The 26,935-nt window shown below is 57.4% G+C and overlaps 1 protein-coding gene across 3 annotated transcripts in view; it reads right to left on the bottom strand.

The window, feature by feature from the left end:
- Positions 1-3,684: 3,684 nt before the first annotated feature.
- The window catches only part of SPSB1 (splA/ryanodine receptor domain and SOCS box containing 1), a 67,932-nt gene continuing 44,681 nt past the window's right edge, over positions 3,685-26,935 (bottom strand). For all 3 annotated transcript variants that reach the window (XM_060624601.3, XM_060624602.3, XM_060624600.3), the window contains exons 2-3: positions 16,244-17,086; positions 3,685-5,748 (exon numbers count right to left, since the gene is read on the bottom strand). In XM_060624601.3, the coding sequence (XP_060480584.1) occupies positions 5,621-5,748; positions 16,244-16,937 (822 nt within the window). In that variant the 5' untranslated portion in view covers positions 16,938-17,086 and the 3' untranslated portion in view covers positions 3,685-5,620. The remainder of the gene's footprint in view (positions 5,749-16,243; positions 17,087-26,935) is intronic.

Consider the following 26,935-nt stretch of genomic DNA (forward strand, 5'->3'; position numbering starts at 1 on the left):
CAGCAGGGCGCCTGAGAGCCTTGCTGGAAGTTACCGTCCCGCGTGGGTCGGGGAGCTGGGCGTGAATCGCAGGCTGCCCCGGGTCCAAAGCCCAGGACCCTCTCTGTGGCCACGAGGACGACGCAGAGACGAGCTCGAAAGTGAAGTTCTTTGCTTTTTGGCTGAAGTTGGTTCTAGCTGTGGTGGTCACAACCCCGATGGTGACTTTGTGGAACAGCAATCAAAGGGAAGGAACCTCACAAACGTGGTTTGCTTGGAATATCTATCAAAAGGTGGAAGGGAGAAGGGACGGTCTGCTCTTCACGCTGTCAAGAGCGGGGACACGATCGGGGAGAGACATGGTCCTGGGTGACGCTGAGGTCGTGGGAAATATCAGGGGCAGCTCCTGGGTGGACAGTGTCTGGGCAGTGGTCTAGGACCTGCAGGCCAGCTCCGAGCTCCTGCTTCAGCTCTCCAGGACTGATTGCCTTGGGGAAACTGAGGCTCGCTCGGGGGACCAGCCCCAGGCTGAGGTTTCCTCCCCCCACTCTGGTATTTTCCTCAGACTGCCTGGCTCACGAGCACTTCCTCACCTGGGAAGGTGCTGGCCACGCAGCCCCAGCTCTCCAGGACATTTGCACGTGCTCTGAAACGAAGGGTACGGAGAGCTGATTTCCACCCACACCAGTGGTCTCCACGCTTCTCTGAGTCACAGCCCCAGTGAGCCTCTGAAGGGAACGGGGAAGGTCAGGGGGTCTGCCTGGGTCCAACTCTGCCTCCACCCCAGGGCAGGGCGTCAGACTCGGTCCCAGTGTTTCAAGATGCAGATTCCCGGGCTCCACGTGCTGCATCAGAGTTTCTGTGGGTTTGCTTTTTCCCGAAGGTGCCCTAGTGATTCACGTGCAGGTACCTGTGAACTTCAGCTTCAGGCCCCCAAGCTGGGTCCCGCTATTCGTGAACCTCTACAAGACACGATCTTAGGGACGGCTGGAAGGTCCACCCTCAGAAGAGGCAGGGGAGGGGTAAATGAGGTCTTTGCATTTCCTGCCTACAAGGTGGACCCAGGACGGGCTGCAGCTGGGTCGAGTGGGAAGACAGACCCAGGGTAAGTCAGCGCCGACTCCATCCTGCCAGCTGCCCTCAGCCTGGGCTCTTCCACCGGGAACATTCCCTCTGCTCAGCAAAATCACTATCAGACTGGCAGCGGCTGCTGCGTTCTGGCCCGGGAAGAAAGGTTCCAAAGAAGTGTTAGCTTTCTGTTCTCTTAAAAAAAAGAAAGGAAAAGAGAAAGAAAAAAGGAGAGAAAGAGAAAAGGTCAGAGCCCCGCCGAGGACACGGAGGTCCGAAGCTGGGACAGGATGCCGCCGAGGACACCGGGAGGACCGTAAGGCCAGCCCGGCTGCCGGCGGCTGAGCCCCGCGAGGCCCTCAGAGAGCCATGAGCGGCTTCCTCTGGGCCTCCTCGGCCAGGACATCATTTGTTGATTCTAGAGCCCAATTCCTAGCTCATGATTTCTCTCTGGTTGCCATGGCCCCGTACAGAAAACACAGCAAACTCCTGGCCCCGGGCAGCTCATTTATTTCAAATATTCCCTGCAGCTGGACTCCAACCATGTTTGGGTGTCTGGACTGGAGCATGAACTAATTGCTCTGTCTTCGGCCCCCTCCCCAGCTCCCCCGGCATACTTTATGGTTCAGTAAAGTCCGCATTCCACATCTCGCCGCCGAGGAGGCGCGGAGGGAGGGTGGGTGGGGAAGCCTTGTGCAGGAGGAGGGTGGCGGGGGGGGGGGGGGGGGGGGGGCTCTTCCCATCTGTGGCCAAGCCCCAGGCCGGCTACCTGCTCGAAGGCAGGGTATTAATTACAACCACATGGGCCGCTCTGCAAGATGGTTTTATTAAGACTGCTCCCTTCCACGCGAAACCCTGCTCCCCCAGAAGTCTCCAGGCCGTACAAAGGCCCTTATTTTCCCCGGGCATCCACAACCCCCAATCCCACCCCTACCCCCGCCCACCGCCTGACCCCGCTCCTCCCCCTGCTGCGTCCTTCAAAGCTAGCGGAGTCCCAGCTGCAACCCACACGTGAACTCCGACTGAAAAGTAACGTCAGACCACCCCTTTCCTCCCAACGCACCCGGGGAAGGGCCTCTAGGGCTCCCTGTCCCCCAGTACCCACCTGGATCTCTGGAGACCCGAGAAGAAAGAACGTTATCGGGAAGCTGGTTTCCGGCCGGTTGGACCATTCTCAAAGATCGATTCCGGTCCAGGAACTGCCATTTTCCAGAACAGAAGCGCACGAGCTTTTAAAGCGTTAGCGCCCTCGCTAGTGTGCTGGGCCCTGTTCTAAAGCCTCATTTCACCCTTGCTACCCTCCCACGAGACGGGCAGGGCAAGGACTGCCATTTGATGGAGGCTCATCCAAGAGCACGCAGTGAGGGAGAGTCAGAGCCAATATTTGAACCCAGGTCTGACTCAGGAGTCCCTGTGCTCGTTGCCGGGACAACCCACCGACACACCAGAAGAATTTCCCTTTCCTCGGCGACTTGTCCTGCAAAAGAGCTGATACAGTCACAAACAGTGGTCTCCAAACTCTCTTAGGCAAGGTCGCTTGTGGAGTTCGAGACAACTGCAGATCCCTGGCCTGGCCCCAGGAACGTCGATCTGGTTCATCGCAGGCGGGGCTCTGAGAAAACGTGCGTTTCAGCCAATACCTCCTGTGTGGTGCCAGTGCAGGTGGTTCGAGGAGAGCTGACCAGGAGGCTGACAGAGGAAGGGACACGGGACTGTGGTCCTGAGGGTCTTGGGCCCTCAGGCCAGGGCACTTTTCACAGCACTGCGAGATCCTGACAGGCCCACGGGGAGCTGAAATTCTTTCTTGCCAATTCTTTGGAAACTAGTCAGGACATGAGATAGTATCTAGTAAATTTCTTGCAGATTCACGGATCACTCACCGATCCTCTGAATAAGCCTGAGTCTCCTGTCTTCTCTCTCTCTCTCTTTTTTTAAATTTTTAAATGTTTATTTACTTTTTGAGAGGGAGAGAGACAGAGCATGAGCAGGGGAGGGGCAGAGAGAGAGGGAGACACAGAATCCGAAGCGGGCTCCAGGCTCTGAGCCATCAGCACAGAGCCCGACGCGGGGCTCGAACCCACGAATCGCGAGATCATGACCTGAGCCGAAGTTGGGTGCTTAACCCACTGAGCCACCCAGGCGCCCCTCCTGTCTTCTCTGCTAGGGGATGAGGGGGGTGTCCTGCTCTCAGCAGCTGGCAGGACAAGGTTCACCGTGAAGTCTCATTAGCGTCATGCATGCTTGGCACGGGGGCACAAAGGTGAGTGCGGGACAGGCTCCTTCTACCGAGTGTGCAGAGCGGGGACTCATATCTTGCCCCTTAAAAAGCCCACGCTGTCAACTCAAACCATAGGACACTGATGAGCCAGGGGCTCTCACTGATGTGCAGAATCCTTTCCATCAGGCTCAGAAAGTCTCAGTCTGGGCTGTAGGCTCACAAACTTCTAAAAAGGGATGGGGACATTCTAGGATCACCTCTCTAGGATTCTCCTCCTCACTGGGCCACTGGTGGGCATCCCACCCTCTGCCAAAGGGTCCTGGGGATCACCTTAGTATCTACTGAGAACTGGACGCACGCAGGGAGGGCTTGGCCACAGCCCTTTCCCTTCCCTCGAGACACAGAGAGGGAGTCAAAAGTGGCTTTGTATTTTTAATAAACTTTCCTTTATTAGGTTACTGACTATTAACCATCATAAAATAGAATGGGAGTTTCAAAACTGTACAGGTCACAAGGTTCTGGGCTGAGGGGAAAGAAGGGTGGGGCCGGGGTTTGGGAAGCTTGGGGACAGAGGTGCAGAGAAATGACAAAGAGCCCGCAATTCATCCAGCGTCGGTGGGAGACGGCTGGGCCAAGGCAGTAAGGCTGGGAGCGGCAGAAATAGAACTCTCTCGTGTGCAACATTCATGAGAACATGACCCACCCCGAAACAGGAGTGAGGAAAAGTCTTTAAAAGTCTTACAGGTAAGATTTCCTCCCCACACCCCCCCGTCCCCGCCCTTGGAAAAAACCTCAAAATAATAAGGGGGCAATTTACATTCCTCACCCAGACTTGGTACCAATTTTGTGCTTTAAAAAATATACTCCGTTGGAAGACTTTTTTTTTTTTTTAAAGGTACCCTACAGCAGCTGTTTAAAACATAATTCTTACAGACAAATATATATGTATATATATTAAACATTTAAACAAATAAAGTCATCTATTGTACTGGTACAGAAATGAACAGAATTCCGATTCGAAGAGAGTTGACCTCAAGATAGAAGGTGGTGAACGCGGTGGCAGGGGCCGGGGGCTGCTACGTGGGGGGGGCTGTGGCAGGGCGCTAGTGACCCTCTTCTGTTGGCTGCCCCGTCCCACCCCGCCCTGCACCTCGTGTGGCTCTGGGGGTGGGGGGGAGTCGTGGTGAGCTGAGGCTGTTCCACTCGGGCGCAGAGCCCAGACAGGGGCACTAAGTGGGGGCCTGCGCTGGCTTCCGGTGGGGCACCACCTCTCTGTGGTCTCCCCAGCCCGTCCTGCCCCTGGTTTCTCTGGGGATGGAGACCCACTCAGCCTCCCTTCTTGGTTGAGGCTCCAGAAGGCCAGGGCTTCTGACGACGCACATGGGAAATCTCAGCTAGGAAAGGAAAGGCAAAAGCAGCAACACCCTCCCCCAGAAGACTGAAGAAATAAAACCACGTGCAAAGATGTCCGAGCCCGAGGGGTGAGTGGCCACCTGGAGAGACACAGGGAGCTGCCACAGCCCTTGCAGACGGGACCCCCAAGATTCTTGTATTGCACGTGAGGCGAATGTTCCCTGAGGGGCGTGCTCGGGAACTCGGAGCAGAGCCCCCCCGGAAACTGTAGGTCCAGAGCCCCAAAGAAAGACACCCTCGTGCCCCTGTGAGGACATGGCCCACCGAGAGGGGCAGGTGAGGCACACACATATCCCGGGGAGGGGCAGGTGGAAGGGACCACCAGAACACTCCAGAGAGAGGGTACTGAAACAAGGGTTCCTTTCTAAATGGAATAAATAAATGGCTTTTGTTATTGTTCAAAGAATAAATAGAGGGTACCAAGGGACTGACAGCCGGGGCTGATGCTGGGCGCTGCGGAAGGTCCGATCTTGGTTTGCTTCTGCCTCGGAGTCCGTGGGGAGTTCCTGACGTCCTGAGCGTTGTCTGCCGTGGCGTCGCCCCCCCCCCCCCCCGGCCTCAGCACCAGCCTTTATCTGAGCACCTCTTAGCACCCCTGGGATCTGCGCTTGGCGCTGGGACCCGGCAGGTGGCAGGGGTAGCCCACGCCACCCCGAGGGCAGATCGGAGCTCAGCGCAGGGCTTCCTAGGAGTCTGTTCTATGTGTCCTTTTCCAAAGAGGGACCTTGTGCGGCATGCAGGGGACTTCTGCCAACATCAGGACGGGGGACAGGGGGGCCTGGGTCGAGCTGTCCGTGTCCGGCAGGGGCGCTGGGCGGGATGAAGAGGGAGAGCAGGGGCTTCCTCCCGCGGCCAGATGCCAGCCCGCGGCGCGGGGCACGGCGGTAGCTCGGTGAGGTGGCACCAGGTGGCTGTCGTGCTGGCGATGCCGGGGCTAGAGCGTCACTGGTAGAGGAGGTAAGCCTTGAGGGAGGCGGGCAGCGGCAGTGTGTGGATGTCACCCAGACGCTCCTTCCCCAGGGCCAGGCGCACGGAGCGGCGGCAGAGATCCATGAGTGGCAGGGGCTCGGCTGGGGGGGGACAGAGCAAGGACAGCAGGTTAGTGCAGCTCTGGGTGGCTCCAGAACGAAAATGCTGACAACGCTGGCGATACTCTCACTGTCTGTTTCAATACACAACTGGTGAGGAGACCATTCTACACGTTAAGTCAACTGTTATTAGCTAACACAGAGAACCTGCCCGGGGCCGGCCGCCTTTGTGAGCCCTCCCGCAAACACCGGGTCCCTTAATGGTTTGTTATTTATTTTGAGTTTTTAAATGCAGCCCCGTACTTTTGTTTTTCTTTCTTTTTTTTTTTAAGTTTATTTATTTCGAGAAAGAGACGGAGAGGGCGAGTGGGGGAGGGGCAGAGAGAGCGGGAGACAGAGAATCCCAAGCAGGCTCCTTGCCTTCAGCGCGGCGCCCGACGTGGGGCTCGATCTCATGAAGTGTGAGCTGAAATCAAGAATCAGATGCCTAACCGACTGAGCCACCCGGGCGCCCCTCCCTTGATGGTTTATTATGGTTTGCTCGGAGGGGCTTAACAAGCACAGGGAGGCATCATTATCATCATCCCCATTTTACAGATGAGGACACTGAGGGATAGTGAGTCCAAATAACCCGCCCAGGGTCACGATGCTGGTAGGAGGTGGAACTGGGTCAGAACCCAGGCCGTCCCTGCTCTTATTCACAGGACGAGCAGTAGCCTTCACAGTGCGTCCGTCTGGGCACACGGAAGCCAGCCCTTCCCCCCACACGGCCCAGCTCCAGACCCCACGTGGGCGTCCAGGAGGGGAATCATTCTAGGTGAGCCCAATGCTCGTGGGTCCTGCAGCCGTCCCCCCGCTCACGGCTGAGGGCACCGAAGCAGAGGGGCCTCATGTGCCGGGTTACGCTCTGGGGTCCAAATCCAGGCAGCCCGGGCTCAGCAACCACATCCTTTAGGCTCCAGACCCCGCCGCCAATGAAGACAGATGTAAGAAATGGTGGGGGAAACCCAGCCACCCTGCAGCCTGGAGGTGTGATGTCTGCAGAAACCCCTCCGTCCCAGCTCTTCTCTCTCTGACGGAGAGAAGCTGAGAGCCCAGGCCAGGCAGAGTGGAAACATCAGCCCAGGCTCGGCAGCCGGGGCCCTCGAGACCGCCCCGGCCACCGCCAGGGCATCTCATCTCGCGGCCAGGGAAACTGAGGCTGGGGCTCACGGCAGTGCCGCCTCAGGCACCTGGATTTGAGAGGGACCTCTAGCTGCAGCCTGAAGGAGCACTTCTGTCCTTGTGTCCCCAGACAGCCGGGGCCCGTCTTCCCGCAAGGGAGGCTCCATGCATGCAGCCTGTGTGCTCCAGAAGGAGTGTGACAGTCACTCCCTCCCAGGCCCCGGAGGCCGCCGGGGGCAGAGTGGGCCTTGCTCTCCCCGCCTCCCTGGGACTGACCCTTCCTGGCCCTCCTCCCAGAAGCAAGGAGGAGGTGAGCCCCCTTGGAGCTGCTCAGGGCCACCCTGCAGCATCCCCGACACGGGAAGAGCTGAAGTGATGGCATCCGTGGCTTCGTCCAGGGTCTCCCCCTGACACCGAGACTCCTCTGTGACCAAAAAAAAAACACCGAGAAAAACCCAGCATTTCCCTTGAGATCCCCTGCCCCCAATGAGAAGCAGATCACCGTTCTCTAATACTCACGAGTGTGCCAGAATACGAAAAATAACATGAAAAAACCTCAACTCTTGAAGAGCAAAGCCTATGGCTGGAGGTGTTGGGGGGAAATGGGGAGCTGATGAGTACGGGGTTCCCTCGGGGAGACGGAAGTGTTCTAGAACCGATCACAGTGATGGTTGCACAACTGTGACTATACCAGAGCCCATGGACTCATACGCTTTAAATGTGGGGACTGTATGGCCTGTGAATTACATCTCAACAGAGCTGTTATCAAAAAAAAGAATCTTAGGCTTGAGAATACATTTGCTAAGTTCCTGGCTTTAAACGAAGGCAAGCAACCCCCACGGGTGGCCAGCCACAGCGAGACGGCAGAAGGAGCTGAAATGGTAAATGTTTTTCGTGAAAAGCTTTCTCGGTTCCTGGACAGCACAGGATGATTAAAGGCAGCCCTGCCTGGAGGCAGGAGAATGCACTGAATGCTTGGGGGCCAAGCGTTCCAGACTCCCTGGGGAGCAGGGCCCGGTTCCTCCCACCTGCGAGCCCACAGAGACAGGAGTTTCCCCCCGCGTCGTAAAGCGTCCTGTGCCAGTGGCCTCACATCTGGTCCTCACTTCCGCCCTGCACAGCAGCCTGACCTCGAGCAGACCACTCCCTCGGCCTGGGCCTCAGTTTCCCCCTCTGTACGATGAGGAATCCAGACCAGATGCTTCCTAGAGTCTCCTGCAGCTGAGATCCTGACGGCCAGAAATGCCTCCCAGTGGTTCCTGACCTGGAAACGCGCTGAGTGGCCCTTCTATGGACCGAGTGGGGGATTTCGGTGGCCCTTCCTCTCCTCCACTCAGGAGCTCTCTCCATCTGCCCCCATCGGGCCAGTCCCTTCTCCCTCCCGGACGTGGCTCAGCTCCCATGGGGAGCCCGAGGGGCTTCCCCTGGTGGCTGAGGGCACTTGAGAAAGTAGTAAGAGCCATTGAATGTGGCCAGAGAGCTGTGCAGGGCTGCAGAGGGAAGACTGAGAGGGAGTTCCCATCACACCCTCTTAGCTTAATGGTGTCCGAGGCATCCCACGGGGACCCTCACTGAGAAATGTTTCTAAACAGCAGAGCTCTGCAAACCCGCAGCCCCAGCTGCCTTCTTTTTGGTGACAGCCTACCTGAAATGAACATCACAGCACCAGCGGCGGTCATGGCTTGTGGAACACGTTATCGTGTGCCTGGCGGGGACCGCAGCCCCCCTCAACCTACCGGCGGGGAAACGGGCTCAGGGAGGGGAGAGCCACGGGCTAGAAAGTGAACATACACCCAGGTCCAGCCTATTTGGCAGTCGGGCTCTCTCTAGGCCAACGGGAGGAGGAAGTTCCCAACGGCCCCCTGCAGTTTACCCAGACGGATGAGGACCTACGTCTACCTGCTTCCACCCCCCCACCCCCCCCCATCGAAAGCAGCTATGTGATATGGGGGAGCCTCCTCTGCCTGACCATCTTTGGACCACACTGAATGATCCAGTTATGGGGGTTGTGAAACCAGAAGGATGTGTCCTTCGGACATAACCCACCTGCCAGGACGAGCTGAGGAGGCTGCAGCTGACAGAGCCAGTGATGCGTTAGGACCCGTCACCCGAGCATCCCCCGATGGGTCCACTCTTGGGGACCGTGAGGGCACAAACAGGTCATTCCCCCCTGGACCTTGTAGGAGGTCAACGATGACGCACAGGGCCACGGTCTGATGGCTTTCCAAAGGCCGGGCAGAGACCAGGAGTGCACTGGCCACGGAGAGGGAGACGGGCACCGGGCCGGGGAAAATATCCATCCTGATTTCAGTTGGTCACTAACAGAACCCAGGAAGGCCTCCCCACCTCAACACTTTTGACGGGGGCCTGCGGGCTCTGCCTCGAGTTCCACGCACGAAGTAAGGTACCCAGTGAACTCCCACCGAGGAAGCCGCCCGGCGGGGAAGGCAAGAGCTTACTTGTTTGATGATCGTGCAAGGTGCGTCGGCCGCTCTGCCCATCTCCAGGAAGCTGAGGCGCTCGTCACAAACTTCACATAGTTTGTATGAATGGGAGGGGCGGGCACTGAGGGCGCCCAGTCGGGAAGTGAATCGGGTGCTTTTTATGGGAGCAGAAGGTTGAGGAACCGGACGGTTTATGCGCCAACTTCCACATCTCAAGGAGCAATGGATACCTGGTGGCCTATCTGAACACGCACGGCCCAGCACGCCGACCGGAGCTCTCCTGCAACCCAGCTCACGCCTCCAGAGCCCGGGGCTGTGATAGCTCACGGGCTAAATGGACGAACTCTGCGTCCGGGAGGCCAAGGACAGCGTCTCGCGTCAGGAAGTGCCCCTGATTCAGCCACGTTCCCATCCCCACCCGTCACCTTGGCCGCCCCTGTGACTGCAAGCAGCTTCCAGTGCAAATGCTCTGTGAGCTGGATTCTAGACAGTCGTGGCTGGAGGACGGCCATCCCAGGGCATGTGGGCACCTCTCCTTAACGTGAAGCAGGTCTCACCAAAGAGAGGCAAAACAAAACCCCAACCCCTTGTCCTTGGCCACCAGGGAAGGAGGCCTGACCCCTGGCTGGGTCATGAGGCACCTTTGGTTCCCGGCTCCCCCGACTCTGAGAGCCAGTTGTCCTCATGGGACCAGCGTTTTGGGGGACGGGGCGTCTAGAACAATCCCTTCCCTCCTAAGTGGCCTCTCTCCCCCAGAAGGAAACCCTTGCAGGTTGGGTGATTAGTATCCTTGACTAGGGCACTTCTCTGCAGTCCAGCTGGAATGGAGATGTGGGAGAGAGCCACCAGCGGGTGAGGCGCCCCGGGAGGGGACCCAGGGAGGCCAGGAGGACCCCAGGAGGAGGTCACCAAGTCAAAAGTCTCCTGAGGGAAAGAGCTGAGCCGTCTCCAAACCCACAATCACGACAGACCTCACCAAACTTACTTATCCGGGAGCAGTAAAAGGGAGACTTTGAAAATGCTGGAACCGCAGGGAAAATGCTTCCTTAGTGGGAGACGCTAAGTGGGAGCAGGGAGGACCCATGAGGCAGGGACTCTCCCTTGGGGGACGGTCAGTCTGCGGCTTGCAAGTAAGTCTTTTCATTTTTGCATCTCCGGGGTGGGGGAGGCGTGTGGCGGGGGGGACAGGCAGGCCCAGGGCCCAAGCTGGGTCCTGTCTCCCCAGGAAAGAGGAAGGGTGACACTACAGTCCCTCTGGCTGCAGCTTCAGTCCCAGAAAGTCTCAAAGCTGGAGGAGTCAGAACAAATGGGCTGTGGTCAGAGGCGGCTGGACGGTGGGGGAGGTCACCCAGGGGCAGGAGGGCCGGGTGAGCACGGAGGGCGGCCACGCTTAGCGACTTAGGCTGACGGGCTCTGCAAACCGCTGGTCCCTGCTGAGGGCAGGACCTGGCGGCTGGGGTGCGGTGGGGTGGCGTTGGGCGGGGTGGGGTGGGTGGGGAAGGAGGGCTCAGACAACTTCCCAGACTAATAAGTCAGACTGCCCCAGAGGCTGTGACCCTGAGAAGACGTTATCTAGCCAGCCCTGGCTAGACCTTCTGCCCGTCACACTCCGCTCCCCCCATGGACCACGGACCTGGGCTGCCATGACAGTCTCCCTTCCTCAGCTGCCTTGGACGGTAAAGCAAACCCTCCTGGCAGAAGACACAGGCGCCCTTTGACCTCGCCCAATGAGCACCCCATCTGAGTGCAGTCTCACCTTCCCCTCAGGTGGCAGGCAGCACGGGGGTCTCGTGGGAATGGTCTAGAATTGCCACCTCCACATCTACAGTGGGCGGAATAGTGTCCCCCCCCACCCCAAATTCAGAACCACTTAGATCCTCAGAATGTGACCCTCTTGGAAACAGCATCTTTGCAGATGTAATTAGCTAAGATAAAGTCATGCCGGAGTAGGGGGGGGCCCTGAATCCAATGGCTGGTGTCCCAATAAAATGAGGCCATGTGATGACGGAGGCAGAGATGGAGTGATGCGTCCACAGCGAGGACAGTCATCAACCAGCCGAAGCCAGGAGGGAGGCCTGGGAAGGGCTCTCCTTGGAAGACCCAACCCTGGGCACCTTGATTTTGGACATCTGGCCTCTGGAACTGTGAGAGATTACATTCTGTTGGTTTAAGCACCCGGTTGGTGGTCATTTACTCCAACAGCCCAAGGAACTGAACACACCGCCCTTCCTGCTCCTCTTCTGAGCCTCTCCCCACCCCAACCCTGACGACTTCTGTCAAGGTCACCGGTGATGGCCTTGTTGCCAAAGCTGATGGACAATTCTCCGCCGTCACCATACTGGACCTCGTCCTTCCTCAAGTCCTTCCTTCACTTGTTGTCCAGGATACCACTCACCTCCCAAGCCCCACGGCCACTCCGCCTCCTCACCCCTCCGTCCACCTGACCCCGAAACACCGACGCGCCCCAGGGCTCCGCCTCAGCCCTGCCCGCTCACTCCCTGGGTGAGCTCAACCCGGGGTCCCAGCGTCACACACCGTCCAGTCGCGGATGACCGTCCCACCGACTGTCTAGACTGGCAGAGCCATCTAGATGTGTGCAGTGAGCATCTCAAGCTCAAGTTCCCTACTCTGGCCCAAGCCCCGGTCCCCTTTCCTCTGGACAACTGTCATGGCTCGTCCCTGGCCTCCCAGGGGCCACTCTTGCCTCCACTGTTCATTTCTACGCAGCAGCCAGAGTGGTCCTTCCCTAGAAGGAGAGTGTGAGGTGCTCTGTCGGTACGGAACCGAGGTGTGGGTGAGCTGGCCGAGGCTGGCACTTATCCTATTCTGTGTGTGTGTCCGGCTGTCGGCATTGTACCAGCCTCATGGGTCTTCCTATCTGCATCCTCCAAAGTCAACTGGTTGTGCAGAATGGGGCCCATTCATGACGGACTGGGACTGGGGGAGCCGAGAAGGCAAAAGGGCGTCCGGATATTGCCTGGCACCAAAACCCAGGAACCAAAGAGTTCGTGGGACTGATCGCAGCCGCACACTCACAAGCCAGCTCAACTTTTTACTCGGACCTTTTCCTCTTGCCTTTAAATTTCCCTGACTCTCCCTTCAGGGAGGCGGATTTGAGGCCTGCCCTCCCGTCTCCTCGTCTGACTGCCTCTCGAGTAAACCCTTTCCTTGCCGCGTCCCGGATGTCCCAGGGATGGTCTTCACTGCCCATCGGGGAGGCAAACTTGGCTTTGGCTACAGCATGGCATTTCAGGGGAGGGAGGGGTCCTCATCATTAGTCAAGAGAACCCAAGGTAGGCTCAAGCCACCTGGTACTTGGGGGTCTCCACCCGAGACCCAGCTCACAAATGCAACTCTCAACAACACATTCCAACGCCCGCTCCCCACTCCCCTCAAGCCCTGTACATCTCCCCAACAAGAAAAGTTACAGAAGCATCCGACTTGCCACCTGAGGCAGAGCTGACAGGGCATCCCCTTTACAAGACGCCCGTCTGGGCCTCCAGGACTGTTTTGGGTCTCGCCCTGACTCAGCAGAGGAACAGTTCAGGCTGAGTGTGCCCTGACTTGCCAGGGTGAACAGGCTAGTCCCCTCCGGGCCACTCAGGGGTCTGTGTTCTGTATTAGAGCTGGCCACGGGAACAGTGGAGCCCTGCAAACACACAACACTGATGGACCTGTTCCTGGAGGGCACCGGGGGGCTGGACAGCTTTATGGAGACCAATAGCCCCAGTGGCCTGGCGACAACACAGGGGGCCCAGCAATTCATTCATCTGTCTGGCTGCACAGAATGGGCATGAAACGATCTGGGGCTGTGGTCATTCTTCTGCCAGGGCCAGGGCTCCTGAGATCCTAGGTCCTGGGCAGGATGTGCCTGGTTCTCCCAATCCCTGTCTATCCTGGCCCAGGGCAGATGTGGCTATAGACTTTCTACTACCATCACCTAGGGAGACAGACTCACAGAACTTGCTCTCCTGGTTCCCTAGACCAGGTCTGAGATAACATCCTGGGGGGAGGTTACCTGCTGGACGCACACCTGACTGCTCCTGCCAAGAGTCCCATGACCTAGGGGTACTGGGTTGCACAGGTGAGTTCATTGCCATCACCCAGCCAAAGCCAGAGGCAAGGAACGAGGGAAAGAGGCAGTGGAGACTTCTAAAGAGAAGTGTTTAAAACTTCCCTCTGCCTTATGTCCCCGGATATTTTCTCTGGTATCTTCCAAGGCTGAAGTAGGGAAGGGACATGGGAGAAGCTGAAGGTTTGGAGGCAGCACGACCAGAGTCAGCGTTTGTGCTTCTGACCCCAGCAGGGGCTTCCCCGACTGCTCACCTGGCCTAAGGGTGGGGTTAGATCTCGGGGTGCCAGGCCAAACCTGCCCCTTAAAAATGGTCAGCACATGGGCGGGCAAAGCTTTCTGTATCGCCCCCTTTCCAAGGTGGGGTTTGCAGATGGTAGAAGGGACCCATGAAAGAGGGAGGGCCAAGCATGGGGATGGACAGTTCTGGAACTCTGGGACCTCCTGCCACCATGGGGTCCCAGCCACAAAGCCACCCACGGAACCCTCTACTTCCTAAACCAGGAGGACAGTGTGGCCACATGCGGGCTACTTAACATGTGGTCTGAGAAAGGCCACTACCTTTTCCAAAGGACCAGTGGGAATCACTGCTGATTCAGCCTCCTTCTAATCCACATGATCCTCCCCCAAAGGCCTCCTGACATCCTGACTGAACAAATCCCTCCAGGGGACTATGTCCCAAAGGAGCCAACTCAGAAGACCCCAGCACCAGAAGAGAGAGACCCTAAACCTGTTTAATGAGCAACAGAGAACACTGGTTTTCATTTCTGTAAGAGGTCCTCATACTCCGAAGACTGCAAACCCCAGCTCAATAGTAAACCCCCAGCTACTGTGCCAGATTTTGGTCAACCGCAGATCAAAACTGGAGACAGACCAACCAGAAAAAAAGAGCATCTATTCATGCATGCATGCATCCATCCATGCATCCATCCATTCATCCAACCATCCACTCATCCATCTATCCATCCATCCATCCATCTATCCATCCATCCATTCATCCATCCATCCATTCACTCATCCATCCATCCATCCACCCACCCATCCATGCATCCATCCACTCATTCATCCCTCCACCCATCCATCATCCATCCATCCATCCACCCACCAATCCATCATCCATCCACCCATCCATCATCCATCCATCCATGCATCCAACCACCCATCCATCCATCCACCCACCCATCCATCGTCCATCCATCCATCCATCTACCCACCCATCCACCCATCCATCCACTCATTCATCCCTCCACCCATCCATCATCCATCCATCCAACCACCCATCCATCCATCCACCCACTCATCCACCCATCCATCCACTCATTCATCCATCCACCCATCCATCATCCATCCATCCATCCATCCAATCACCCATCCATCCACCCACCCACCCATCCATGCATCCATCCACTCATTCATCCATCCACCCATCCATCATCCATCCAACCACCCTTCCATCCACTCATCCATCCACCCATCTATCCATCCACCCACCCATCCACCCATCCATCTACCCACCCATCCACCCATCCATCCACTCATTCATCCCTCCACCCATCCATCATCCATCCATCCATCCACCCACCCATCCATCCACTCATTCATCCACTCATCCATCCACTCATCCATCCACTCATCCATCCATCATCCATCCATCCATCCATCCACCCACTCATCCACCCATCCATCCACTCATTCATCCATCCACCCATCCATCATCCATCCATCCAATCACCCATCCATCCATCCACCCACCCATCCATGTATCCATCCACTCATTTATCCATCCACCCATCCATCATCCATCCATCCATCCAACCACCCTTCCATCCACTCATCCATCCACCCATCCATCCATCCACCCACCCATCCACCTGTCCATCCATCCACCCACCCATCCACCCATCCATCCATCCATCCATCTACCCACCCATCCACCCATCCATCCACTCATTCATCCCTCCACCCATCCATCCATCCACTCATTCATCCACTCATCCATCCACTCATCCATCCATCCATCCATCCATCCAATCACCCATCCATCCATCCACCCACCCATCCATGCATCCATCCACTCATTCATCCATCCACCCATCCATCATCCATCCATCCATCCATCCACCCACCCATCCACCCATCCATCCATCCACCCACCCATCCATCCATCTACCCACCCATCCACCCATCCATCCATCCATCCATCTACCCACCCATCCACCCATCCATCCACTCATTCATCCCTCCACCCATCCATCCATCCACTCATTCATCCACTCATCCATCCACTCATCCATCCATCCATCCATCCAATCACCCATCCATCCATCCACCCACCCATCCATGCATCCATCCACTCATTCATCCATCCACCCACCCATCCACCCATCCATCCATCCACCCACCCATCCATCCATCTACCCACCCATCCACCCATCCATCCATCTACCCACCCATCCCCCCATCCATCCACTCATTCATCCCTCCACCCATCCATCATCCATCCATCCATCCAACCACCCATCCATCCATCCACCCACCCATCCATCCACTCATTCATCCACTCATCCATCCACTCATCCATCCACTCATCCATCCATCCATCCTCCATCCATCCATCCATCCATCCATCCATCCATCCACGAGGTGCTATCAGGTAATCTGGCCGACTCCAGCTAGAATTCTTCATTTAAGCAGAGGAAGGCAAGAGTGACCTCCGAGGATCTGAATATGCTGGGATGTCTACCTAAAGACAATTTAGTTCCAATGACCGTGAACTTTTGGCCAGGCCCAGCCAGGATCCCGGGGACACAAGAAATCCAGGAATGCTGCCACACTGGACAGCACAGAGGACACTTACGGTCGAGGCCGTTCAAGTAGCGCATGCGGATCTCACAGTGGCCCCAGACGGCACTCACTACAGGATACAGTTTTTTGCCCTTGAGTCCTCGAAAAGCCACTCCCATGTACTGTCCATCCACAATGAAGCTCAGAGTCCCATCATCCATGTCCAAGGCCACAAGGAAAGAGTCAGGGACAATAAATGTCTCATCCGGCTCCAAAAAGGCCGGGTACGTTTTGCTCGGCTGGTTTTTGCCATCGTGATAGAGCCGGTTGCGCCCCAAGTCCCAGCCCCAGGACTCGTGGTTATTCCCCACGAGAGTCGTGTACCCAACGGAGTGCAGGGGGGCGTCCGCCGTCGCCACCCCCACCACGGCGTGCGTGCCCCGCTGCCTCATGGCCCACGTGATCTGCCACACGTGCAGCCCACGCGTGTACCCGACTTTGCCCCTGATGGCGTCCGTGCTCTGGGCCACCGGATGCCGGTGAAAGATCAGCTTGTCGTCCTCCTTCACGAAGACGTTGAGCGATCGGTCGTTGTTGTTCCACGAGTGGAGCAGCTGGATGTCGTAGGACACGGGGGGCATGTCCAGCAACAGGTCCAGGCGGGTGGGCTTGCAGTAGTCCAGGCCCTGGAGCTCCTGCTTCAAGGGCCGGTACGTGGGGTCCCTCATGTCCACAGTCTTGATGCCTCCGGTGACCTTCTGACCCATGTTCGCCTTTGGTTTCACCTTTGCACCGACTCCCAAGGCAAACTCATCAATCGTGGGGTCTCCTGTCCAGTTTTCCAACGAGGCCCAGAGAGACGTCCCAAGGAAGGTTTCCAGGCGGCCTCTGTGGACTGCGGCGCGCTCAGTGTTGCCTATTGGACGGAGAGAGAAAGAGCGGGGTGAGCAGGGCGTGTGGGAAGAAGGGGAACCCGGAAACCAGGAGCACGAGGCTACCCACGCGGACACGTCCCAGCCACCTGGCCTCTGTGCTCCCAGTACACCTGATGCGGGCTCTGGCCCCGTGACTACACCGCCAGGAAGGAGAGGGGCTGTTCACCAGCGGTCAGCACGGGGACGCGGGCCTGGGGACCGGGCACCATGCTCGATGGTGTCGGCTACACGACACTCTCCAAATGCCTCATCACGGTTTCCCAGGGCGGAAGGCCAAGTTGGCAGGGATCCTGAAATCAGCCCTGGGGCAGTGAGCATCTTCCTTGGGCAAAGCAAAGGGAAGCTTGTGTCCCTTCCCTGCTGTCTGCAGGGAAAGTGAAGCCCCGACAGGCAGCGGAAGCTTCCGGACTCCATTTCCCAGCACCTCCTCTTTTCTAGCACAGTTGTTTGCAGGGGTTCGCGCTAGGGGAGGCGACCCGGGCGTAGGCGGAAAGCGCCCCTCCCGGCCTGCTGGTCCCTGAGGCTGCAGCGACCTCCCCAGCAAGTCCTGTGTCCCTCCTGGGCCGCGGCCACCAGTGACACTCTTCTCATGGCCCCTGGTCAGGTGAGAATGAAGACTCTCGCCCCCCACCCCCAGGTAGTTCTGGACCAACACTTAGAGGACCGTCACTTTTCCCCACCCACACCCTTCAATGAGCAGCCGGTGTTTGGCCCCTTGGGTCCCAACAGCCCATCTGGGGAGGAAGCCCGACTCCAAGACTTCACCGTGTCGTGGGGTTGGAGGAGAGACCTCACTGCAGCTGTCCCGTCCGCTCGGCTGGCAGTACCAGGAGGGTTACGACCAAGGAGGAGGGTGTGACACGTGGGTGCCCGGGGGGCCGGCAGGGCCAGGAGGTGGGGCGGGCGGGGGCCATCCGCAGTGGGCCTGCTGTCTCTCCTGGGCCTTCCAGCAAGCCCGGAGTTGCCTCCCTCCCCTGGGACCACGTCTTCAGGGTGACCTGGCTTCTAGGAGGCTGGCTCTCGGCAGAGTAAATGTCCCTGTGTGGGAACACTTGCACCCGACCCCCTTATCTCAGCGAGCACACCAAGCTTCTCGCCCTCCCCTTTCTGGTGTGGAATGGAAGGCTTGATCGCTCCCCGACGCATGGGCATTTCTTCAGAGACAGGCTAGGACTTCTTGTGTCGAAGGTATGCAAAGCTGGTATAAAGCAGAGGTGTCCCTCTGCAGCCAGAGGGCCACCCTGGTTCTGGAAAGTTCTGTGGATATCGTGACCTGATGTCCCGGATCCCCCAGTTTCAAGCTTTCAGGCCCATTGAGTCCTGAGAGCCATCGAAACCTCCAGGACTCGCCTGTGGTCCCGCGGAGGGTTTGGCACCTGCTTGCCAGGCTGTGTGGGGGTGGGGGTGGAGAGAGCCAGGGTTTGGGGGTGCCAACACGGTCCTGGTAATTGCAGAGACTGGGGCCCACCAGGCTGCAGCCTTCCCTGAACCCCCTCTTCCATGTCTCCCCAGACTCCATTCGAGTATTTTCCTGAGCTGGTCCGGGGCAGTTCTCCAAGTCGGAAGCACCCAACCCATCTCTGCCTGGGAGCCTCCCTCTGGCTGGTGCCCAGTGGCCTCCCCGTGCAGGACGCTGGTGGGGACCCCAGTCAGCTCTCTGGAGGACGGGAGGGAGCTGACTTCCTCAGAGAGCTCATTTCACTGCTTCCTGGAGCACAACGGCCATTGCCCTTTGGTGGGATCTATCCCAGCACCTCAGCGTTCCCATGCCGGGCACAGGTGGGGGAGTGAGGAAGGGGCTGGGGGTCAGGGGAGACACTGGGCAGGCAGAACATGCGGGAGAGAAATGTGGCGGGGAGAAGTCCCTCCAACACATTAACTTCAACTACTTGGAGAGAGGGACTCCTGGGTGGCTCAGTTGGTTAAGCGTCCTGACTCCTGATTTCGGCTCAGGTCGTGATCTCACGGTTCGTGAGTTCGAGCCCCATGTCGGCTCTGCACCGGCAGCGCGGAAACTGCTTGGGATTCTCTCTCTCTCCTCTCTCTGCCCCTCCCCTGCTCTCGCTCCCTCTCTCAAAATAAATAAACCGTAGAAAAATAATAAACCACCTGGAGAGAAACGGGTGGAAATGGAGCATGGGGGAGGTGGGGAGAGCTGGCACAAGTCAGGGGTGGAGCTGGGGAAGGGATGGGGGGTGACAAAGGGAGAGAGGAAGGGAGTTCTCAGGCCTGTGAGCCGGGGCCTGCACACATATAACTCCTGCTTCAGCGAGACCAGGGATCAGCAAACTTCTCGGATAAAGGGCTAGATAGTAAAAAGTTTTAGGCTTTGTGGCCAGGCAGCCTGTGATAACTACTCAGCTCTGCCTTGTGGCATGAAAGCAGCCCCGGACGGTGCGTTGATACGCGAGCAAGGCTGAGTTCCAATAAAACTTTATGAGAATAAGCTGGTCCCTATTCTTGGCCGAGCTCGGCCAACCTCTGGGCTAGACAAGGGGCCTCGCACCTCATCTCCGCCGAAGACGGAGTGCCGAAGTGGAAGGCAGAAGATGTACGTGGGAGGGGATCTGGCGGCCACAGCGTCAGGCCGGCCTCAGAGCGAGCCAACAGAAAACACGGCATAAGCTCGCGGTGGCAGCGGGCGACCTGTTCAGGTCAGTCAACCACGCTCTGAGATTCCACGGCCTGCAGGCAGAGTCCGTTTGCGCGGCCCTTGTGCTAAGCTCCTACCCTCCTGGGCCAGCAACCCAGGGCACCGTCCAAGAGGGAGGGTCCTTTCGGGCCCCCGGACCGCGTGACCTCGAGCAGCGGGAGTCTCTGGGAGGAAGAGGGGCAGGGTAAATTGTCTGCGGCACCGCGGGGTGGCTCCCGCCCAGGGGACGTGGCCCACCCGCTCTGCTGCCTCTGGGCCAGCCCGTCTTCAGGGTCACCCCCAGGTGGTCAACCACCATAGCAACTCTGGAGCCATTCTTGATTCACCCGTCACCTGCCTGTCCCCACCCCATGTCCAGGCTATGGTCTAAGTTGACAGTTCCTTCTCGTAGACCTCAGGCTGTCCACGCCTAGCCACCTCCTTGCCTCCCTTTCCTTCCATTTTTAAATGTGGCCGCATAGATCTGCCCTTCTGGGGGTCTCCAGAAACTCCACTAGCCCCTTCTTGGGAAGAGCCAGTAAGGTTCTCCCCCCTCAACGTGCACTTCCCTACTTTGCTCCCATCAGCGCTGCCCCTGGGGCTTCCAGTCCTGTGGGGGGGGGGGGGGGACTCACGCACCTCGGGCCACTGCCTAGGACTCGCCCTTGGCTTTTCCGAGGCTCTGTTTGCTCCTGGGACAGGGGTGTCCCAAGCTCACCTCTCCTCAACAGAGACAATGTTCCAGAAAGGACCTAGTACAACCGGCATTTTCACTTCTGCTTTTGTTTTTATTTTTATGTTCCAGGCTGTGCTCTGCACACTGAACAAAGATCCCTGTTATCCATTTTCTTGGTCCCTGCACTTGGTCCTATGATGGACGCTGGCCTTGAGCCAAGACCCAGGTGTCTGAAATGTTGAGTAAATAAAATTTAACGTCCCCCCCGCCCTTTTTTTTTTTTTTTACTTTTATTTTTTATTAGGGACAGAGAGAGACAGAGCATGAGCATGGGACGAGCAGAGACAGGAGACACAGAATCCGAAGCGGCTCCAGGCTCGGAGCTGTCAGCACAGAGCCCGATGCGGGGCTCGAACCCACAAACCGCGAGATCATGACCTGAGCTGAAGTCAGATGCCCAACTGACTGAGCCACCCAGGCGCCCCTAACGTCCCTTCTAAGCCCGGGGTTGGCAAACTTGTTCTGTGAGGGGCCAGATCGTAAGTATTCTAGCCTTTTCAGATGATATGTAAATGAACGGGCATGGCCATGTTCCAATAAAACTTTATTGCCAAAAAACGGTGGGCCAGATTTGGCCCGAGGCCATAGTTTGCTCACCTCCATCCTAAACCCATGCCAACTGCTGACGTTATTTCCAAAATGCCTGGACGCGGTTCTGGGGAGCTGGGGAGGGCACGGAGTAACAGAGGCACCGGCTTGGCCTGTGCAGCAATCGCTAACACTGGGCCAAGGAGTCGGCAGGGGATGCCACACTTCAGGGAGGAACCAGAAGAAGCAGAACAGGCCCCAGCTCTGGGACCAGTCCCCTTTCCTGCCTTCTGAGAGGCAAACGCAGATGTCCAGGCCTTTCAGGGCCTAAAGTTGTCACAGGAGTGTCAGGGCCTGGAATGGCCCAGCGAGTCCCTAGTGAGTCTCCACGCATTGGGAGGACCCAGACCTTGTCCCCCTGGGGGAGAAATAAAGCTGCAGCAGGTGTGGCCGTGTGTTGACCTACCAGGCTGGAACAAGAGAGGCCGAGGACAGAGACGGCCCGCGGCCATCGCCACCACCCCTGGGCTGCGGCTCTTTCACTCTCTCTGCGGGGTTCTCGTTCACAAAGCTCGTACACACAGGGGCGCCTGGGCGGCTCAGTCGGTTAAGCGTCCGACTCCCGGTTTCGGCTCAGGTCACGATCTCACAGTTTCACGAGTTCGAGCCCCGCATCGGGCTCTGTAGCTGGCAGTGCAGAACCTGCTTGGGATTCTCTCTCCCCGGCTCTCTAGGCCCCTCCCGCACTCACACTGTCTCTGTCTCTCTCAGGATAAATTAATCAATTAAAAACAAAAAGCACAGGACACGGGGTCCCCAAGACTACTCAAGACCGTCGCGAGCCAGCTCTCAAGACAAATTCCTCGTTTGCACCCCTCCCGCCCCACCAGCCTCTGATTGCCCAAGTAACATACTGTCCCCACTGTCCTCAGTCCCTGCTTCTTCCCCAAGATCAAAGACACGCCTGGAGCAAGGGTGAGCAGGACTCCAGGGTGACCTGGGGCGGGGGGGGGGCGGGGATCTGTGTTTTTGGTGGGTGGGGTGTTGCCCTTGTAACGGGCACAAATACAGCAGCAGGATGGCTCTCTGAACCAGGAGCAAGAATGCACGCGTACCTAGAAACACGCGTGTGTGCGCACGCGCACTTCAGTGGAAGCAAAGTAAAATATGTCCAAAGGACCTCTGACCTTTGGACTGTCCCTCTTGCCGGTTCCGGGGAGTCGACAAGTCATTCTGGGTTGGGAGCTCCTGGCGACACTTTTTTCGACAGGTAAAATCAGATTAAAGATCAAACAGGGTCAGAGGAGAAAAATAACCACCAAAGGGTGGGTTGGAAAGCCCGCGAGGGAAAGGGCCCCCTTCACACAACGGGCAGAGAGCGCGCAAGTCCCAACACAGAGCTGCACCTCCTGTGGGGTCACGTTCTCGAGCCGCGGCTGGCACGGGGCCCCGTGTGGTGCAAGTCACTGGAGGGGGTTCAGGAAAGGCCACGCGGACGGCTTTCTCACCTGGAACAGCAGGCGAGGCGCCCACCCCACCACGTCTCCCTTGTCGGGGACCTCGACCTCGTGGTCAAGTTCACCCACGCTGATGAGCGGCTGTGGCGCCGTCCCTGAGACCGAGGGTGCTCCTGGGGCCTCAGTCTTCACGCTCCACTTCCCTCTGCTCAGCCGGGGCCCTCCTCCCACTCACCAACCTGGCACAGCACTGGCCCCAGTATGCCGCGGGGGGGACAAAGGGGGGAGGACCCGCCCCCAACATCAAAGCCAAGCACATGGTTCTGTCTGGTGCACTGGAGGGCTGCCTGGGGGCGTCAGAGAGGAGCAGGCAGTGGGAGGGAAGCAGGAATCACAGCCAAGGGGCAGGGACACTGGCCCTGTAAACTGCCTCGTCTTTCCCAGAAGAGGGACACAGAGGGGCGTGAGCAAACACACCTCAGAAGCTTTACGACTCTGCATTTACTTAACAATCGCGTGCACCGAGATTAAAGGCTCTGGGGCCAGGGGTGGGGGTTGGGGGTGGGGCACAGAGGGCGAGTGCCTGCTGTCAGGCCAGATGTCGCCGAGCCCTGTGGTTTGACTTGGGGAGACCCCTTTCCCTCTCCTGAACAACCCCCCCCCCCAACTCTCCCCCACTAATGCTACGCACACATCATCTTCGATGGGTCAAAAGCCAGCTCATCCACTGCAAAAGGGGACGCCTCTCAGACCCTCTAAGGGGCAAAAGCATCCCACTTCAGGGAGCCATGCGGGATGCACAGGGTTTAAAAGCTTGAGGTGGCCTAGAGAGAATGTGGGGGAAAGCCACCCACGCACAGGTATGGGGGTGCGTCCGCAACACGCACCTGGGCACGTGGGGCCACGTGGCGGCCGCCATCCAGACGTATGACACCCAGCAATCACCCGCCAGCTGCTCTCCCAGGATCTTGCCTACGGAACCCGAGAGCCCTGCACGGGGACACGGGGACAGAGACGCTCATGGCCCTACGACGCCCCCCGGCCTTGGAGAGGAGCAGACAGCCCCTCGGACGGCTGACTTCTACAAAACCTCACGTGACGCTGTTCCATGGAGAACAAGATGCAGGACGGGATCCTATTTCTGTAAGAACGGAATTTAAGAAGATTCTATCTGCACATGTTTATCTGTGGGCAGGCACAGAGAAAGGTCTAAAATGAATAAACACCAAAGCTTTCACAACGGTTAGCCCTGGAGGGGGGCGGGGTGGAAGGAACGATGCATTCACCGTGAACACTTTTTGAACTGAGTTTTTTTTTGTGTGTGATTCACGTATTACTTGGGTAACGGAATGATTTTTAAGCACACGGAAACGAATAAAGGCTGGCAAAGAATACTGGCTTTACACTTCCACAGATGAGTTGTTTCCCAAAGTAGCTCCTGAAGGCCCTCCACGTGTGTGTCACTTCTTCTAAGGCGGGCACAGGATAAATGTTTAATTCAGCCGGGAAGACGCACAGGAAGGATCCAGAATCGGGAGGAGGGCGAGAATCACCGGGTACAGCCCAGGGGGCCGTCCCAAAGAGGGACGTTACTTCCACAGTGATTGCTCCCAGGATTTCCAGTGGCACGGTTTCTAACTCATAATTTGAAATTGCCCAGTAAAAATGGGGTGGCTCCTGTCTCCCCTGGACCCATACGAGCTCGCCTAAAACTCATCCTTTTGTTTTGTGGTTTGAGGAAAAGTCCGTTGAATGGGCGGAGGGACCGCTCTGATGGAGACACATCCGAGGTGACCGGTGACAAATGGATGGGGTGGGGGAGGAGGGAGGGCACACACCCAGGAGGGCCGCCGGGGAGAAGAGTGGCAGTCACACACTCACCTCCTTTTAACTCAAGTCCCCCTCAGCTTGTCCGATTGACCCCAGAACAGTAAAACCATTGTTTTGTCCCAAGATGGGGAAAGAATGAAATGCAGGCTACGGAACAAGGTGACCCATTTATAAAGCCTCCTTTCACCTGAAGATCAAATAAACCCCCTCCCTCCGCCTCCCCACCTCACACATCGGTGTCTGCAGCCCAGAGTTTTGCAAGAGAAGCATGCCCTGAGCGGTCTGTGATTCTTTCAGACAACTTTGCAGCTTGTTGACTTGCTGTCCGGCTCTGCCTGTCAGTTAGGGTTTCACGCTCCCGTGAGCCAGGACTCGGGGACACGCTTTGGTGGTGAGCGCGCTCGGGGCGTGCTCTGTGCGAGCCTGGCCACGGAGCCCCTGGCAGAGGTGTTCCCACCAGCAGGATAAGGCCGCGCAGCAACGGTCCCCCGCACCCCCCACCCCCCCATTCCACCTGCCCCTTTGAGGAGAGATTCCCCGGAACACCCAGGAGAGAGCTGTGTTCTTCTCAAGTGGGGATATAAAAGTGAAGTCTCTGCCCCTAGAACCAACAAAACGGATCGGTCCCTTCTGGAAAGTTCTGACGAGTGACTTTGGAGAGAAAAGCCCGCATGGTCCAGAGCTCTAGCCTCTGACCTCAAAAGACCAAGAATGCACCTGCTGTAAACACCTACGGAAGGACCCAAATTACTCACGGCACTTTCAGAAAGGGCTCACGTCAGTTGAACCCTGCCCCTGGGAAATCGGCACTACATTCATACAGAGACTGAAAATTAAAATAAAGAGCCACGGCTGCACCCAATCAAGGTTGTGACGGCAAGCGCCTGCACTCCGTTCAGATGAGAACCCCTGTTCTTGGAGGGACCTCGGTGACACACAATGGCCCACGGACACCTCGTCAGAAGTTTGCCGAGAGAGCGGCTGAAGAGCCTTCGAGAGGCAGTGGGAACGGAGCCCGTAGTGGGGGCTGGGCACCCATCAGATGGCACCTGCCTGGTGCCCTCCACACAGGGAGTGGGAAGCCGGGCAGAGAGCTGGGCCACGGGGACAGCCCACGGGAGCCCAGGGGAAAGGCTGTCGGTGGATGAACCACCTCAAAAACTCCAAGCATAAACTCCCTGAGTCCAGAGCAGCGGTCGAGGTCCCAAAAACTTTCTCCGGGAAGAAGAGGCTGTTCTCCTGGATGATGCTCACAGGAGTGCTCCTCCAAGTGGGGTCCCCCGACCCCTTCATCACCTGCCGGGAGAAGCGAACGCCTGGCCTCCCATCCCCGACCCACTGAATCAGGGGCTGCGGTCCAGTGGTCTGCATTCTAAGGAGCCCCCAGCAACATCAGGACACTGCTGGTTCAAAGGAATGACAGCTCAACATTTTAGAACCTCAAATCCATGTGAAAGAAGAACCACCAGGCTGAGATTCACAACAAGGGTTTTTAAAAACCGCGTGTTCAGTCTTGATGTGAGATCTTTTAAATGTTACACATGCTCATCAGAAATCTCAATCCAGAGGGGCGCCCGGGTGGCCCCGTCAGTTAAGTGACCGGCTCTTGGTTTCAGCTCAGGCCGTGATCTCGCGGTTTTGCGAGCCCCGCGTTGGGCTGGCTCCACGCTTGACGGCGTGGAGCCCGCTTGGGATTCTCTCTCTCTCCCTCTCTCTCTCTGCCCCTTCCCTGCTCCTGCTCTCTGTCTCAAAACAAACAAACAAACAATAGAAATCTCAATCCAGAAATGTATAAAGTATAAATTAAAGGGTCCCCCTCCCACTGGGGACGGTCCACTTTGAGCAAAGGATCACCCCCAAATACTACTCACCAGTTTGCTTTTTCCAAGTCATAAGAGACTAGTCCCGGTGCCGATTTCGTGTGATAGGAGCCGCATAATATCCCATTATGGGAATTTCTGTCACTTGCCTTTAGAGATGAATGTGTGAAGGTCACGCGTGGGGTGAGGGGTTCTCCCTAGCGGGGTGGCCTTGAGCAGCTTCCTCTCATTAGTCTGTGGCCACCTCGTCTCTCAATACGCTCCAAATCTTGGACTTCAGAGCCCCCACCCTACGGTCCACTTCTAGTAGAAGAGTCTACGGCCATACCACCCTGACCGCGCCCGATCTCGTCTGTCCATTTTTAGTAGGACAAAAGCGGAGGTCACGGGAACCTCCCACCAGGCTTCCTGGTCTTTGAACTGGCCACAGTGGCGGCAAGGTGCCCAGGTTCCCGCACAGCTAGTTGGACTGAAGGCTTGTCACCCGGACCTTGAATGGACCACAGCCAAGGAACTTGGAAAGGATTCTAAAAGGAATCAGGCCTTGTGTGCAACCTAATCACCATTCCTCGTGTGCGATTTCACGGAACTGAACAGGATGCTGAGGGAGAGGTAAAGCCCCACGCCTCGCAGGCCAGTCGAGAAAAGGACTTAACCCTACTTCTAAAGCCACAATAGCTCACGGACCTCCTCCTCCTGTCCTGTCAACCTGGAAAGTCCTGGACGCTGGGCCGCCAGCCCGATGGGAGGGCCACCTCAGCAAGTCCGAAGGTAGCAAATCACTCAATCCTAAATTCCCAGGCAAGCAGAAGGGTCCAGTTGCCAGG

The sequence above is a fragment of the Panthera onca genome, chromosome C1 (assembly GCF_046562875.1).
Source record: "Panthera onca isolate mPanOnc1 chromosome C1, mPanOnc1 haplotype 2, whole genome shotgun sequence".
Taxonomy (NCBI): Eukaryota; Metazoa; Chordata; class Mammalia; order Carnivora; family Felidae; genus Panthera; species Panthera onca.